At 47.2% G+C, this 16,884-nt stretch overlaps 1 protein-coding gene across 1 annotated transcript in view; it reads right to left on the bottom strand.

Annotated features, from left to right (window-relative positions):
• AMFR (autocrine motility factor receptor) overlaps window positions 1–16,884 on the bottom strand; it is a 138,058-nt gene that overhangs the window by 50,587 nt on the left and 70,587 nt on the right. Inside the window, exons 5-8 of the mRNA XM_063945442.1 lie at window positions 9,206–9,246; window positions 6,905–7,037; window positions 6,356–6,489; window positions 5,816–5,926 (exon numbers count right to left, since the gene is read on the bottom strand). Of these exons, the coding sequence (XP_063801512.1) occupies window positions 5,816–5,926; window positions 6,356–6,489; window positions 6,905–7,037; window positions 9,206–9,246 (419 nt within the window). The remainder of the gene's footprint in view (window positions 1–5,815; window positions 5,927–6,355; window positions 6,490–6,904; window positions 7,038–9,205; window positions 9,247–16,884) is intronic.

The following is a 16,884-nucleotide window of genomic DNA, read 5'->3' as shown; positions in this document are numbered from 1 at the left end:
GGGAAAACCTGGTCTGAGGTGACAGACAAATCATCCGGTGCATCTGTAGATGTGAGCCGGACCACTTGCTCAGGAGGTCCAACTGAAACGTTCTGGCATGGAAGCTCCCGTACTGGATTGGCTCGTATGAGGCAACCATCTTTCCCAGCAATCTTATGCAGAGATGTACGGATACTCGAGTAGGTCGGAGCACCATGCAGACCATCTCCTGAAGAGTTTTCGCCTTGTCCTCTGGTAGGAATACCTTCTGGGCCACAGTATCCAGAAGGACATCCCCATCATCTTGTATATCATCATCTGTATCAGATAGCAGTGCAGGTAAACCACGCTTCTGGAGACCTGCAGGAGAGAGGGGGGGCTGTGCATCTGCCCAAGCAGCTAAATCTGCAACAGCTTGTTGCAGTAGCTGAGTTTTCTGCACTCCCAGAGGAAGACCGAAAGGTTGAAACGCGTTGGAGGAACTACAAAGAAAGAACCACTACAGATTCAAAGACTTCATCAGGAAGACTCTTTCCCACGTCGAAAAGACCGGGTCACGTGACCGGACCAACCCGGAAGCCAGCAGCGCTGCTAGGATACCAGACAGCGTAGGAAGCCCGTTATAATGCAAGCCTGCCCTATTATATGTGAGAGGAGACAAAGAGAGAGGGATGATACCAGAACACCCTCAGCTGCACAGCCCCAGTGAGACTGTCAGCTCTGTAAAACACTAATAATTGCAATCCTAAATATGCTCAGGATAGTGTACACAAGCGGCTCTCCCCCTTTGCTACACCCTGTACCAGTTTTCCAGCGTGTCTGTGAGGCAGGAAGCGCTGTGTGTGTGTGCTGTAGATGGCTGCAGTAAGCAGAAGGTGGTGCCAAAACGCTCCAAGTCCCGCTATGAGAAAGCTCCGCCCCCTCCAATGGCAGCGGAGCTGTACATATTTTTTTTACTGGCAAAGACTCCTGAACAGCTTAAAACATAACACAAGTGCTAGTCAAGCAGTTTTGTGCAAGTTTACACACGATGGATCCTATCGGGACCACCCAGGGAGGGTCCCGTACGCCGCACCTGTGGTTAGCTGCACTTTGAACCGGGGGACCCCCCTAGCGGGGCCCCCGGTTTGTACTCACCACCGATGCCACCTTCAGGCAGCATTAGGGGTGTGACAGCCAAGGCGCAGTGCCCCGATGAACAACAACCCCTCAGGTGGTCCTGCGGCGTAGAAGTGGCTCTGTACCTAGTAAGGCCGGTGACCGCCCCCCTCTCCCTCCTAACTCCCATGGTGCAGGTTTTTCCGTTACCCAGACAGCATACCGAGAATAATAAAAGTTTTAAAAGACATTGAAGAAAACTCTCTGGAGCTGCAGAGATGTGCATCCTCTCCCGAGGGCACTTTTTCTAAACTGCATGTGGGAGGAGGAATAGAGGGGGAAGAGCCAGCACACCCAGTTGAAGAAATTTAAAGTGCACTGGCTCCTTTGGACCCCGTCTATACCCCCATCTTACTAGTTTCCCCCAATATCCCTTATGGATGCTAGAGAAATACTTCAACTAAAACTCTAGGTAAGAGAGTGCTATTGCTCTAGGAATGCTTTGGCACGCATTTCACAGGCAAACTGACTGCTTCATCAGGAAGATATCTAAAGTAGTGGAGACTGAGGAAACTGCTTTCTTCCTCGCTGAGAGCGTTATCAGGAATACACCTGGTTTTGAACTTAATAGTATTGTTTTTTAATTTCTGGGGTAAAACTATAATAATTAAAAAATAACCCAGTCTTTTTTTTTTGTGTGTGTGGATAAGGGCCCACTACCTAAGTGACCCGTAAAACATCATCATTCCAAGAATCATGGGTTTTGCTTTGTAACAATGACATAATTATAATGCCACAACAACACCTACATATAATGGAGTCTATGGCATCATCGTCATTAAGGAAGAATATTGCTTGCTCCGTCACTTTCTAGATGTCACATATGTGTTTGTTTGTGAACTTGGGCTGGGTTGGAGCTAAAGGAACGCTGTGGAAACTGGATGGTCTAATTCTACTCATGGACAATAGTGGAAGCAGAAACAACTGTGTGATGTTGATAGATAATAAATAGCTGCTGGCGATTGTAGGCACTGGAGGTGCAGCTAGAAACTATATGGAACTTGGATACTAAACACACAGCTGAGGAATACTGTAGAAATGGACTGAAAGAGTCACCTGAATTAAATCAGAATGCAGGAGGCACCGGAACGGAGCCGGAATGCAGGACACACCGGAACGGAGCCGGAATGCAGGACACACCGGAACGGAGCCGGAATGCAGGAGTCACCGGAATAGAACCGCAATGCGGGAGACACCGGAATGGAACCGCAATACGGGAGACACCGGAATGGAACCACAATGCAGGAGACACCGGAATGGAACCACAATGCAGGAGACACCGGAATGGAACCACAATGCAGGAGACACCGGAATGGAACCACAATGCAGGAGACACCGGAATGGAACCACAATGCAGGAGACACCAGAATGGAACCACAATGCAGGAGACACCGGAATGGAACCGGCATGCAGCAGCCAGTAACGCAGCAAGATGGTATGGCACTTCAAGTCTCTAGACCGTAAACTGCAGGAGCTCACAGGAAGCATCTTAGCAGGCTAAAGACCACATTGCATTACTCACAAGGTAGTTCTTATATACCTCTGGCTAATTGAGACATGAAACGGGGACACCGGTAAATGATCCGGTGAGAGGCCATAACAGCGTGATTTGTGACACCGGATACGGACTCGGAAAATAATGACCTCTTCAATCACCATGGAGTTATGGTTAATGGACTGAATAAGCATTGTACCATTATAAAATATTTACACTGCTTACTCTATAGTCCTAAAGTCTCTGAGATCATCAGTCTTGCACTAACAGCACAGGAACCTGCACTGGTGAGTTACTACTGGAAATACTTTTAAATCTCAGAGAAGGCGGGCTCATAATTACTCTGGAGCAAGAATCTTAGTTCACAGCACTGATGTTTACTATACAGATGTGTCCTCCTACATCATTGCTACAGTTGCGTCAAACAGCCCCTCCAGGTGCGCAGGATACCAAAAGACTCTGCCAGCACCAGGCGTCTTTTGACGAAAAATGCGTCGTAGTATTAGCAACGTGATGGGGCTGGGACGCACCAGGAGACTGTGCTGATTAATTTGATATGCTGTACTTGTGTATCAGTGTATGACTGTGGGGGTCATTCCGAGTTGATCGCTCGCTAGCAACTTTTTGCAGCGCTGCGATCAGGTCAAAACTCGGTAAAACTGCGCATGCGTATGCACCGCAATGCGCAGGCTCGTCATACGGGTACAAAGTGGATCGTGCTGGACAATGGATTTAACAAAGAATCCATTCGTACAGCCGATCACAAGAAAATTGACAGGAAGAATGCGTTTATGGGTGTCAACTGACTGTTTTCTGGGAGTGTTTGGAAAAACGCAGGCGTGTCCAAGCGTTTGCAGTGCGGGTGTCTGAAGTTAATTCCGGGACCGGACAGGCTGAAGTGATCGCAAGGGCTGAGTAAGTTCAGACCTACTCAGAAACTGCACAACTGTTTTTGTAGTGCTCGGCTGCAAAAGCGTTTGCACACTTGCAAAGCTAACATACACTCCACTGTGGGCGGCGACTATGCGTTTGCACGGCTGCAAAAAGTTGGTAGTGAGCGATTAACTCGGAATGACCCCGAATCTCTGAATCTGCACACGAAGTGCTACAATGTACCAGCTGCTTTTTCAATACACGTTCCATTAAGCTCCATATATAGGGGATCATTACGACCTGGTCGCACTCAGGCTATTTTATGCACTGCTACGACCAGGTAATTGCCGCCTATGGAGGAGGGGGAAATCGCTATGCAGGGCTGCCTTCGGCTGTGCAGAAAGCTGCACAAGCAAAAAGTTTGTGCAGTCTCTGAACAGCTCAAGACTTACCCGCTGCGATGATCCTTCCTGGAGCTGACATCAGGATCCCTCCCTGCAAACGGCCGGGTACGTCTGCGTTTTCTTCGACACTCCCAGAAAACGGTGAGTTGACACCCCTGGCCAGCCTCTTCCTGTCAATCTTCTTGCAGTCGCCGCTGCGAACGCTTTCTTCGTTCTTCTCGTCGCTGCCCGGCTACAGCCGTAGTGCCTGCACATTTTCATGCGCTGTTGTGACCCGATCGCACGGCTGCAAAAAATTGCAGCGTGCGATCGGGTCGGAATGATCCCCATGGACTCAGTCCCACACAGTTATACAAGTGTCGCAAATTAAATCAAATCAGCACAGTCTCCTGGTGCGACTAAGATGCATCTTCAGCAAACAAAAAGACGCCCGATGCTAGCAGAGTTGCACGGGACTCGACTGCTCACTCGCGTCTGGCATCTTCAACTTCAGCTCTGGTTATCTCCCCTATATGCCAATAGTTCAAAACCACTAGTATTATTTGTTTACTTGCTTCCTTTTCGAAATAGTGGCCATCTTTAAATCAAGGCAGAAAGCAATTTTTGTGTTTTTAGGCATTTATGCAAATGCAAATATTTCAGCACTGGTAGGGACAAAATAAAATATATACTTCTTTTATAACAATTTTTCATTAAAAAAATGTTATTGAAAAATTTAATCTTTTAGAAAGTAATTTATGATACAAGTCCAGTTCCACTTCAGTCTCAAGCTTAATTTGAGACTGAAAATATAGGGGAGATAACTAAAAAAAAATTCATTTAAAAAAAAAAAATGGTCAATGGACCACTTCGTATGGAATGACTCGTTGCCCTCAGCGTGGACTACTAGTAGATAGGTCTTATACTGTACCATCATAACATTTAAGAGCTTTCATTCAGTGCAGTTACCTTTTATTTTAATTTATATTTGCCAAGTCATGGCTATATACCTCTATTGTTGATACACTGAGATATAGGGCCTAATTCAGACCTGATCGTAGAGGTGCTAAATTTAGCACCTCTACGATCAGCTTCCCTGCCATGCGGGGGGACGGCCAGCACAGGGCTAGTCCGCCCCGCATGTCAGGCCCGACCCCCTGCACAAGTACAAAAGCATAGCTCCCTGCCAGTGCAGCTCCTGCCGCTGGCAGGAGCTACTCGTCGCTGTGAGAGTCGCAGCGGCTACGTGTGACGTCACGCATCCACCGCGGCCCGCCCCCCCAAAGGTCCGCGCCCCCTAAATGCCAGCCAAACGCCGCCGGCCCGCCCCCTCCCGACACTGCCTGAGGCAGAGGCGATCGCAGGGCTGAGACAGCCGTCGGCGCAGTTCAAACCTGAAAACGCACAGCAGCGATCAGTTCTGAATTAGCCCCATAGTGCGGTAGTACGTGTTACTGAAATACTGCGCATTCTGACTAATGCACTGTGGACCTGTGTAATTGTGAAATTCAAGTCAACTTATCATTGAGGTGGTTTGTGTTTTTACCATTGCAGAAGTCATATTACGCTATTTATACGTCATTCAGCAAGTAGTCACCTACATTACCTGAGCAACACCCTGATCTGAGTAACCAGCACTGGTTGCACGTAGGATTAGGAGCAGTTTTGGTCTTATACATTTTTTTATTTTGGTAACACTGTTGGTTTGTGTGTCGTTGGATACAATTTCTTAATTCCACCTACATCCATGGTGATCTTGTCTTTTTCATTTATACGCAAAATAGATTATAACGCACACTCCACATATAAACCCATGGAGTAGTAAGCTACGGTACAACCTTTTTAGATTATTCTTTTCTTACAAAATCTACACCTAATAAACACGAGGATTACATTCATGAAGCCATACAGATCATAGAAGACCTACTTGTGGAACAGATGCCCGCAGGGCAGCTTGCGCGCAGCCTGCATAGAATCCCAGCAAATGGCGCAGTCGTCATTATTCGCTTCCAGTTCCTCAGGAGTGGCAATAGCAAAACTAATAAAGAAAACATAACATTACCAGGATCAGCAGTGCACATCAGCATGGGAAGATCTCAGTACAAGCAAGATGTGGGAAACAATTATTCAGGATCGTTGTTAAGCTGAACCTAGTAGTACAAGTAATAGTTCAGAGCCCTCTTTACCTATACACATTGGAGTCATGTATTTTGTGGGATAAAGTTACGCATCATTACACTACAGCCAACTGCAAAAGTTGCATGAATATTGGGACAGCTGTCACCATTCTGTATAGGTAACAGGGGAACTTTAATCCTGGAACTGAAAATTATATATTTTATTTAGATATAAAATGTGTATATATATATATATATATATATATATATATATTATCAATAATGTTTACTTATGTAGCACCAACATATTCCATCACATTTTATTGTTTGAACATAACACAAAAACTCACTGAGCCTCCATGTTCCCGACGACCCGCAAATAATTCTTGTGGCGTCGTAGTCTGCGTTGCAGTTCGTGGAAAAGGTGGCGCAGCTGCATGAAGATGACCAGACTTGCCATTGACAACCAAATATTCCCAAATAACTGAGATAGGGAAGAAAGAGAGAACAGGCAATGAGTGCAAGGTCCACAGCTTCCTGATAAACACGGCTATTAGGGAAAGTGCATTAAGTGTTGGGCAATGACCCACTAACCAGTGCGTTGGCAGCACAGGAATGGCCGCTGCTTACAGAGTTAGTAACAACCTCATAAGAGAAGCCTTCTTCCAACAAGACCATTTTTGTGCCCTTACTTATTACTATAATTATCTTTTTTTATTTGATGCCACAAATTTACACAGCGCCATATAGTGAGAAGTACTGTAAAGCTCAGTACAAAAAACAGATGACCATATGGCAAAATACAGGACACTCATGAAACATAACTGTAGGACATGAAGCACAAAGCTGGCCTATTAAGTATGGAGTAGCCAGACTGAGAGGGGGAAATCTATACTGACCAGCATATGAATATGATGCATCAGATCCATAGACAGATGACCAAGCTCCATCACAAAGTCTGTGTAATATACGTATGTCCCCTTGCCTTCCCATGTTCCTTCGTGATTCAGGTCCCAAAGGTGAATCACATAACTACAAAAGCAAACAAATTGAATTACAGTTTGCATAAACAGATGTATTAGCTGCATTTAGCATGATGGACTTCAGACATCTGTAACTGCCATTGATAAACATTAATGAAGGACACACAAAAGAAATTAAATGTTTTCACTGCATTATACAGGCATTGTGCAGAATCTTTGGGGTATATTTACTAAAGTGTGGTTTTGTTTTTTTGAAGTGGAGATGTTGCCCATAGCAACCAATCAATCGGATTCTATTATCTTCTAGAAGCAGCTAGATAAATGTTAAGTAGAATCTGATTGGTTGCTACGGGCAACATCTCTTCTAAAAAAACCTGCACCTTAGTAAATATACCCCTTTGTCGCTATTCAGCTCCAATACAACGCAAGCAGCATGAACAAACATTACCTAATGCTAAGGTGAAACCTGAATAAGCTAGATGTATGAAATATTCTGACTTAAATATGTAGCATGGCAACATGCAAAGCAATCAGGCGAGGTAATTGTCATATCACCGCCCTGGGGGGAATCCAATTAGCCATGGGGTTTGCATCCCTGCTAATTGGAGTCCCACTTGTTTCAAAAGGACTTTCAATTGATAATTGACCAGATTGTATTGTACTGGTTGTAAGATTTGATTATAAAGGTGTGTACACTCAGTGAGATCCTTGCTATGCCTGATTTTGACTACGCAATTTCCCTTGAACTCCCCCAGAGCCTAGATAGCACAGATTTTTATTATCTATGCTAGAGATTTTGTCTATGTACGATTTTGACTAAGGGGGAGTACTCATGGAGCGATCGCTGCTTAAAATCTAAGCAATCTGACTAGATTGCTTAGATTTTAAGCAGTGATCTCTCCGCGTGTACCCCTCATAGCGATAGCGATGCGCAGCCCCGCGCATCGCTATCGCTGGTGCTAGATTGGCCTGCATGCAGGCCAATCTAGAGGGTCGCTCACTTCACCTGCTGGGTGAAATGAGCGCCCCCCCCCCCCGTCTTCCCCCGCACGCTCAGTACATATCGCGCTGTGCTGAGTGGGGGGGGGGGGAGATGTGTGCTGAGCGGTTCACTCAGCACACATCTCTCCAACATCGGCTGGTGAGTACTGGCCTTAAGTGCCAATTTTGACTATACTTTGTACTAGATAGTACACTAGATTGTCAAGATTGACTTGCCTGCACAGTCTATCTAGCCTTAGGATACCAACCCCACGGGAGCGCGCATCGGGATCGAATCTGTATCACAAGCTGCCTAATGGCCCATCCACGCGGTGAGATTCGGCTATGTCCGATTCTCACAATGCGACAGGGGCTAGGTCGGCACATAGTCAGTATCGCAAGCACACTCGTTATGTGCTTGCGATACTGACTATGTGCGATTTTGGCTAAGTGTCAATTTTGACTATCTCTTCTATAGAGATAGTCAAAATTGACTTGCCTGCACAGTCTCTTATCTTGCGATGCCGACTGCGCGGGACCGTGCATCGGCACCGAATCGGGATCGCAAGGTGACTTTCACCTTAAGATGTGCACTAACTTTTCATAAGATTTTGACTACATAGTCAAAATCTTATAGATTTATCTCACCGTGTGTACACACCTTTAGACGAGTGAAACCTGTTCAATTATGTAATCACTAGTTACAAGCCCGTCAAAATGACAGAACATAACATAACAGTAATGTCAACGCCGGCAGCTGTGCATGCCTGAACGGATCAACACTTGAATTGCTCCTTCAGGAGCCACCTAGTGGCCGCAAATATGCAAAACACTTGAATTACCCCATAGAGGTTAGGACCAGAGTTAGCTTTTTATTATATAGGATAATGTGCTCACATACACCATCTATACAAGACCAAACCACACAGATCTGACTGAACAGAATAGGCTCAGTAAGAGTCACATGAAGTTTAAGTGACTCCTAAAAAGTTTAACTATCGGAATAACTATCAGAGCGGACTTTATCATTTTGCTGCCCGAGCTAATACCTATGCTAAAAGACATGGAACCTATCTTGTCTTAGTTATATCTAGGTTTTGTTAATCCCATAAGTCCCACTTCCTCAGTGTGGGTTCCTCTAAAGAGCGGAGACCTCTGATCAGCAGAGCTGGAGCTTGTAAAATACCTCTGCACAGATTCACTCTGACTAGAAGTTCAGGAACATTCCGTACTTACCGCAACACAACATGAGCTGTCCTCGTTGTTACCAACAAGCACTACAAGAGAGAAAACATACAGGTGTTCGCGTATGAGAGCATAAGAAGTTATCTAAATCCATTCTGTGGCACTGTACAAGGTAAGATGGTTTCTTTTAGCTAGTCCTAGAACCTGCACCTTCCAAGATTTGAAAGGGTAGTACCACACCTCTATGAAAACCAGCTATTTTATGCTTAAAGCCGATGGTTTGCAGATCAATGTGCCACCATGGAATTTTGTGCTATTTAATATATATTTGCCATCTATTTCTTATGTTTCTTCTCCCAAGTCATATATACATGCTTACATGTCACTAGCAAGTGTCAGGACCAGGCCAAAGCGGTCAGTCATGTTCTGATGACATACTGTAGACCCCATCCTCACCTCAAGGGAATCCCCCTGCCAATTATGAGCATGCTCGCTTTTGTTCAGTAAGCTTAGGAAGGAGTGATTACTGGTCATGGCTGAAGGTTTGTGCAGTCTGGCTATGTGACCAAGCAGTACAAAGCAGATCAGAATTTGTAGGCTGTTATACTAGCTGTAAGACATTGCAGGGTTTTGTGATGCCTTACAGATAAGCTTTAGTAATGATAACTGAGCTCAAACATAGACCCACCTAAATATCCCGGCAGTCGGAATACAGACACCCGTGAGAATACAGCTTTCAGACAGCCAGCATCCCAACCTTAAGTACAGCAATCGGGTTAGGGCTGAGGGGGGAGAATTAGTGTTAGATAGTGGAAGGCTGGGGGGGGGGGTAGGTTTAGGCACTCTTCACCCCCCTTCACCACAGCCCAACCCTATCCTTCCCCCAGTGGTGTCTAACCCTAACTCCCCACCCTGGAAGGGGTGTTAGGGTTAGACACCACTGGGGGGAATGGGGGGAGAAGAGTGTAATGTTTAGCCACTACCGCGGGGTGGGGTTAGGTTTAGGCACCACCGCGGGGAGGTTAAAGTTAGGCACTAAGGGGCGAGGTTAGGGTTAGGCTGCGGGAAGGGAGGGTTAGGGGAAGGGGGAAAAATACACTCCCCTGTTGGGATTTCAAAGATCGGGATGTCAGCGTCATTATTGTGACTTCCGGCATCCCTTCCGCCAGTCAAACATACTGAACCCCTATATAGGGCTGTATTCAATTCAAGTCGGATTTCCTGACTTGTCGGATAAACAGGAGTTTAAACTACCGTTTATCCGACAAGTCAGAAAATCTGACTTGTCGGAAAGCACGTGGATCGGCAGATTAGCCACGGATCCATGTGTTTTGTTGGATTCGTGGCCAAATCTGACAGGTTTTAGCCCCGGATATATCTTCTGTATACACACACACAGGTGCACTGAACGGACAATGGGCCTAATTCTGAGTTGATCTCAGCAGCAAATTTGTTAGCAGTTGGGCAAAACCATCTGCACTGCAGGAGGGGCAGATATAACATGTGCAGAGAGAGTTACATTTGGGTGGGGTGTATTCAAACTGAAATCTAAACTGCAGTGTAAAAAAATAAGATTTTACTTACCGATAAATCTATTTCTCGTAGTCCGTAGTGGATGCTGGGGACTCCGTCAGGACCATGGGGATTAGCGGCTCCGCAGGAGACAGGGCACAAAAATAAAGCTTTAGGATCAGGTGGTGTGCACTGGCTCCTCCCCCTATGACCCTCCTCCAAGCCTCAGTTAGGATACTGTGCCCGGACGAGCGTACACAATAAGGAAGGATTTTGAATCCCGGGTAAGACTCATACCAGCCACACCAATCACACCGTACAACTTGTGATCTGAACCCAGTTAACAGTATGACAACGTAGGAGCCTCTGAACAGACGGCTCACAACAAGAACAACCCGATTTTTTTGTAACAATAACTATGTACAAGTATTGCAGACAATCCGCACTTGGGATGGGCGCCCAGCATCCACTACGGACTACGAGAAATAGATTTATCGGTAAGTAAAATCTTATTTTCTCTAACGTCCTAGTGGATGCTGGGGACTCCGTCAGGACCATGGGGATTATACCAAAGCTCCCAAACGGGCGGGAGAGTGCGGATGACTCTGCAGCACCGAATGAGAGAACTCCAGGTCCTCTTTAGCCAGGGTATCAAATTTGTAGAATTTTACAAACGTGTTCTCCCCCGACCACGTAGCTGCTCGGCAGAGTTGTAATGCCGAGACCCCTCGGGCAGCCGCCCAGGATGAGCCCACCTTCCTTGTGGAATGGGCCTTGACAGATTTAGGCTGTGGCAGGCCTGCCACAGAATGTGCAAGTTGAATTGTGCTACAAATCCAACGAGCAATCGTCTGCTTAGAAGCAGGAGCACCCAGCTTGTTGGGTGCATACAGTATAAACAGCGAGTCAGATTTTCTGACTCCAGCCGTCCTTGAAATATATATTTTCAATGCCCTGACAACGTCCAGCAACTTGGAATCCTCCAAATCGCTAGTAGCCGCAGGCACCACAATAGGCTGGTTCAGGTGAAACGCTGACACCACCTTAGGCAGAAACTGAGGACGCGTCCGCAGTTCTGCCCTGTCCGAATGGAAAATCAGATATGGGCTTTTATACGATAAAGCCGCCAATTCTGACACTCTCCTGGCTGAAGCCAGGGCCAGTAGCATGGTTACTTTCCATGTAAGATATTTCAAATCCGCCGATTTGAGTGGCTCAAACCAATGGGATTTGAGAAAATCCAAAACTACATTAAGGTCCCACGGAGCCACTGGGGGCACAACGGGGGGCTGTATATGTAGTACTCCTTTTACAAAAGTCTGGACTTCAGGAACTGAAGCCAATTCTTTCTGGAAGAAAATCGACAGGGCCGAAATTTTAACCTTAATGGACCCCAACTTGAGGCCCATAGACAATCCTGTTTGCAGGAAATGTAGGAATCGACCCAATTGAAATTCCTCCGTGGGGGCCTTCCTGGCCTCACACCACGCAACATATTTTCTCCAAATGCGGTGATAATGTTGTGCAGTCACCTCCTTCCTGGCTTTAACCAGTGTAGGAATGACCTCTTCTGGAATGCCTTTTTCCCTTAGAATTCGGCGTTCAACCGCCACGCCGTCAAAAGCAGCCGCGGTAAGTCTTGGAATAGACACGGTCCCTGCTGAATCAGGTCCCGTCTTAGAGGTAGAGGCCACGGATTTTCCGTGAGCATCTCCTGAAGTTCCGGGTACCAAGTTCTTCTTGGCCAATCCGGAGCCACGAGTATCGTTCTTACTCCCCTTTGCCGTATAATTCTCAGTACTTTGGGTATGAGAGGCAGAGGAGGAAACACATACACTGACTGGAACACCCACGGTGTTACCAGAGCGTCCACAGCTATTGCCTGAGGGTCTCTTGACCTGGCGCAATACCTGTCCAGTTTTTTGTTGAGGCGAGACGCCATCATATCCACCTTTGGTTTTTCCCAACGGTTCACAATCATGTGGAAGACTTCTGGATGAAGTCCCCACTCTCCCGGGTGTAGATCGTGTCTGCTGAGGAAGTCTGCTTCCCAGTTGTCCACTCCCGGAATGAACACTGCTGACAGTGCTATCACATTATCTTCCGCCCAGCGAAGAATCCTTGCAGCTTCTGCCATTGCTCTCCTGCTTCTTGTGCCGCCCTGTCTGTTTACGTGGGCGACTGCCGTGATGTTGTCCGACTGGATCAACACCGGCTGACCCTGAAGCAGGGGTTTTGCCAGGCTTAGAGCATTGTAAATCGCTCTTAGCTCCAGTATATTTATGTGAAGAGACATCTCCAGGCTTGACCATACTCCCTGGAAGTTTCTTCCCTGTGTGACCGCTCCCCAGCCTCTCAGACTGGCATCCGTGGTCACCAGGACCCAGTCCTGTATGCCGAATCTGCGGCCTTCTAACAGATGAGCACTCTGCAACCACCACAGAAGAGACACCCTTGTCCGTGGCGATAAGGTTATCCGCTGATGCATCTGCAGATGCGATCCGGACCATTTGTCCAGCAGATCCCACTGAAAAGTTCGTGCGTGGAATCTGCCGAATGGGATTGCTTCGTAAGAAGCCACCATCTTTCCCAGGACTCTTGTGCATTGATGCACATACACTTTTCCTGGTTTTAGGAGGTTCCTGACAAGTTCGGATAACTCCTTGGCTTTCTCCTCCGGAAGAAACACCTTTTTCTGAACCGTGTCCAGAATCATTCCCAGGAACAGCAGACGTGTTGTTGGGGTCAACTGAGATTTTGGAAAATTCAGAATCCACCCGTGTTGTTGCAGCACTACTTGGGTTAGTGCTACTCCGTCCTCCAGCTGTTCTCTGGACCTTGCCCTTATCAGGAGATCGTCCAAGTAAGGGATAATTAATACGCCTCTTCTTCGCAGAAGAATCATCATTTCGGCCATTACCTTGGTAAAGACCCGAGGTGCCGTGGACAATCCAAACGGCAGCGTCTGAAACTGATAATGACAGTTTTGCACCACGAACCTGAGGTACCCTTGATGTGAAGGGCAAATTGGGACATGCAGGTAAGCATCCTTGATGTCCAGGGACACCATAAAGTCCCCTTCTTCCAGATTCGCTATCACTGCTCTGAGTGATTCCATCTTGAACTTGAATTTTTGTATGTACAGGTTCAAAGATTTCAGATTTAGAATAGGTCTTACCGAGCCGTCCGGCTTCGGTACCACAAATAGCGTGGAGTAATACCCCTTTTCCTGTTGTAGGAGGGGTACCTTGACTATCACCTGCTGAGAAAACAGCTTGTGAATGGCTTCCAATACCGTCGCCCTGTCTGAGGGAGACGTTGGCAAAGCAGACTTTAGGAACCGGCGAGGGGGAGACTTCTCGAATTCCAACCTGTAACCCTGAGATACTACCTGCAGGATCCAGGGGTCCACCTGTAAGCAAGCCCACTGCGCGCTGAAATTCTTGAGTCGACCCCCCACCGTTCCTGAGTCCGCTTGTAAAGCCCCAGCGTCATGCTGAGGGCTTTGCAGAACCCGCGGAGGGCTTCTGTTCCTGGGAAGGAGCTGCTTGCTGCCCTCTCTTACCCTTTCCTCTGCCTCGGGGCAGATATGACTGTCCTTTTGCCCGCTTCTTATAGGACCGAAAGGACTGCGGCTGAAAAGACGGTGTCTTTTTCTGTTGGGAGGGGGTCTGAGGTAAAAAGGTGGATTTCCCGGCAGTTGCCGTGGCCACCAAATCCGATAGACCGACGCCAAATAATTCCTCCCCTTTATACGGCAATACTTCCATATGCCGTTTGGAATCCGCATCACCTGACCACTGTCGTGTCCATAAGCTTCTTCTGGCAGATATGGACATCGCACTTACTCTCGATGCCAGAGTGCAAATATCCCTCTGAGCATCTCGCATATAAAGAAAAGCATCCTTTAATTGCTCTAAAGTCTGTAAAATACTGTCCCTATCCAGGGTATCAATATTTTCAGTCAGGGAATCCGACCAGACCACCCCAGCACTGCACATCCAGGCTGAGGCGATGGCTGGTCGCAGTATAACACCAGTATGTGTGTATATACTTTTTAGGGTAGTTTCCAGCCTCCTATCAGCTGGATCCTTGAGGGCGGCCGTATCAGGAGACGGTAACGCCACTTGTTTTGATAAGCGTGTGAGCGCCTTATCCACCTTAGGGGGTGTTTCCCAGCGCGCCCTAACCTCTGGCGGGAAAGGGTATAATGCCAATAACTTTTTTGAAATTAGCACTTTTCTATCTGGGTTAACCCACGCTTCATCACATACATCATTCAATTCCTCTGATTCAGGAAAAACTACAGGTAATTTTTTCACCCCCCACATAATACCCCTTTTTGTGGTACTTGTAGTATCAGAGATATGCAAAGCCTCCTTCATTGCCGTGATCATATAACGTGTGGCCCTACTGGAAAATACGTTTGTTTCTTCACCGTCGACACTAGATTCAGTGTCCGTGTCTGGGTCTGTGTCGACCGACTGAGGTAAAGGGCGTTTTACAGCCCCTGACGGTGTCTGAGACGCCTGGGCAGGTACTAACTGGTTTTCCGGCCGTCTCATGTCGTCAACTGATTTTTGTAATGTGCTGACATTATCACGTAATTCCATAAACAAAGCCATCCATTCCGGTGTCGACTCCCTGGGGGGTGACATCACCATTACCGGCAATTGCTCTGCCTCCACACCAACATCGTCCTCATACATGTCGACACACACGTACCGACACACAGCAGACACACAGGGAATGCTCTATTGAAGACAGGACCCCACTAGCCCTTTGGGGAGACAGAGGGAGAGTTTGCCAGCACACACCCAAGCGCTATAATATATATGGGAACAACCCTATATAAGTGTTGTATCCTTATAGCAGCTTAAATATAGTAATATCGCCAAAAAAAGTGCCCCCCCTCTCTGTTTTACCCTGTTTCTGTAGTGCAGTGCAGGGGAGAGTCCTGGGAGCCTTCCTCACAGCGGAGCTGAGCAGGAAAATGGCGCTGTGTGCTGAGGAGAATAAGCCCCGCCCCCTATTTCGGCGGGCTCTTCTCCGGAGTTTGTGAGATCTGGCAGGGGTTAAATACATCCATATAGCCTCAAGGGCTATATGTGATGTATTTTTTAGCCATAAAAAGGTATTATACATTGCTGCCCAGGGCGCCCCCCCAGCGCCCTGCACCCTCCGTGACCGCTGTGTGAAGTGTGCTGACAACAATGGCGCACAGCTGCAGTGCTGTGCGCTACCTCAGGAAGACTGAAAAGTCTTCTGCCGCCTGCTTCTGGACCTCTTCCATCTTCGGCATCTGCAAGGGGGGTCGGCGGCGCGGCTCCGGGACCGGACTCCATGGCTGGGCCTGTGTTCGATCCCTCTGGAGCTAATGGTGTCCAGTAGCCTAAGAAGCCAATCCATCCTGCACGCAGGTGAGTTGACTTCTCTCCCCTAAGTCCCTCGATGCAGTGAGCCTGTTGCCAGCAGGACTCACTGAAAATAAAAAACCTAAAAACTTTTTCTAAGCAGCTCTTTAGGAGAGCCACCTAGATTGCACCCTGCTCGGACGGGCACAAAAACCTAACTGAGGCTTGGAGGAGGGTCATAGGGGGAGGAGCCAGTGCACACCACCTGATCCTAAAGCTTTATTTTTGTGCCCTGTCTCCTGCGGAGCCGCTAATCCCCATGGTCCTGACGGAGTCCCCAGCATCCACTAGGACGTTAGAGAAATTAGATTTTACTTACCGGTAAATGTATTTCTCGTAGTCCGTAGTGGATGCTGGGGACTCCGAAAGGACCATGGGGAATAGACGGGCTCCGCAGGAGACTGGGCACTCTAAGAAAGAATTAGGAATACTTTTGTGCACTGGCTCCTCCCTCTATGTCCCTCCTCCAGACCTCAGTTAAGGAAACTGTGCCCGGAAGAGCTGACAGTACAAGGAAAGGATTTTGGAAACCAGGGTAAGACTCATACCAGCCACACCAATCACACCGTATAACTCGTGATCAAAGTACCCAGTTAACAGTATGAACAACACTATTGATAACTTAGGCCTATGTACTGTTCCTTTGAGACCTCCTGTTCTTTTCCTAGGAAATGTAATCATACTAATCTTAATACCCCACGCTGTATGTTTAGTCCGAGGCCAATTAGATACTGAACCTTCTCTTTGGTTAGAATGGCTAACCATGCCGGAAATGCCTTTTTATTATTCTTAATTAAGATGTCT

Source organism: Pseudophryne corroboree, chromosome 11, assembly GCF_028390025.1.
Source record: "Pseudophryne corroboree isolate aPseCor3 chromosome 11, aPseCor3.hap2, whole genome shotgun sequence".
NCBI lineage: Eukaryota > Metazoa > Chordata > Amphibia > Anura > Myobatrachidae > Pseudophryne > Pseudophryne corroboree.
This window is presented reverse-complemented; position numbering and strand designations above follow the sequence as displayed.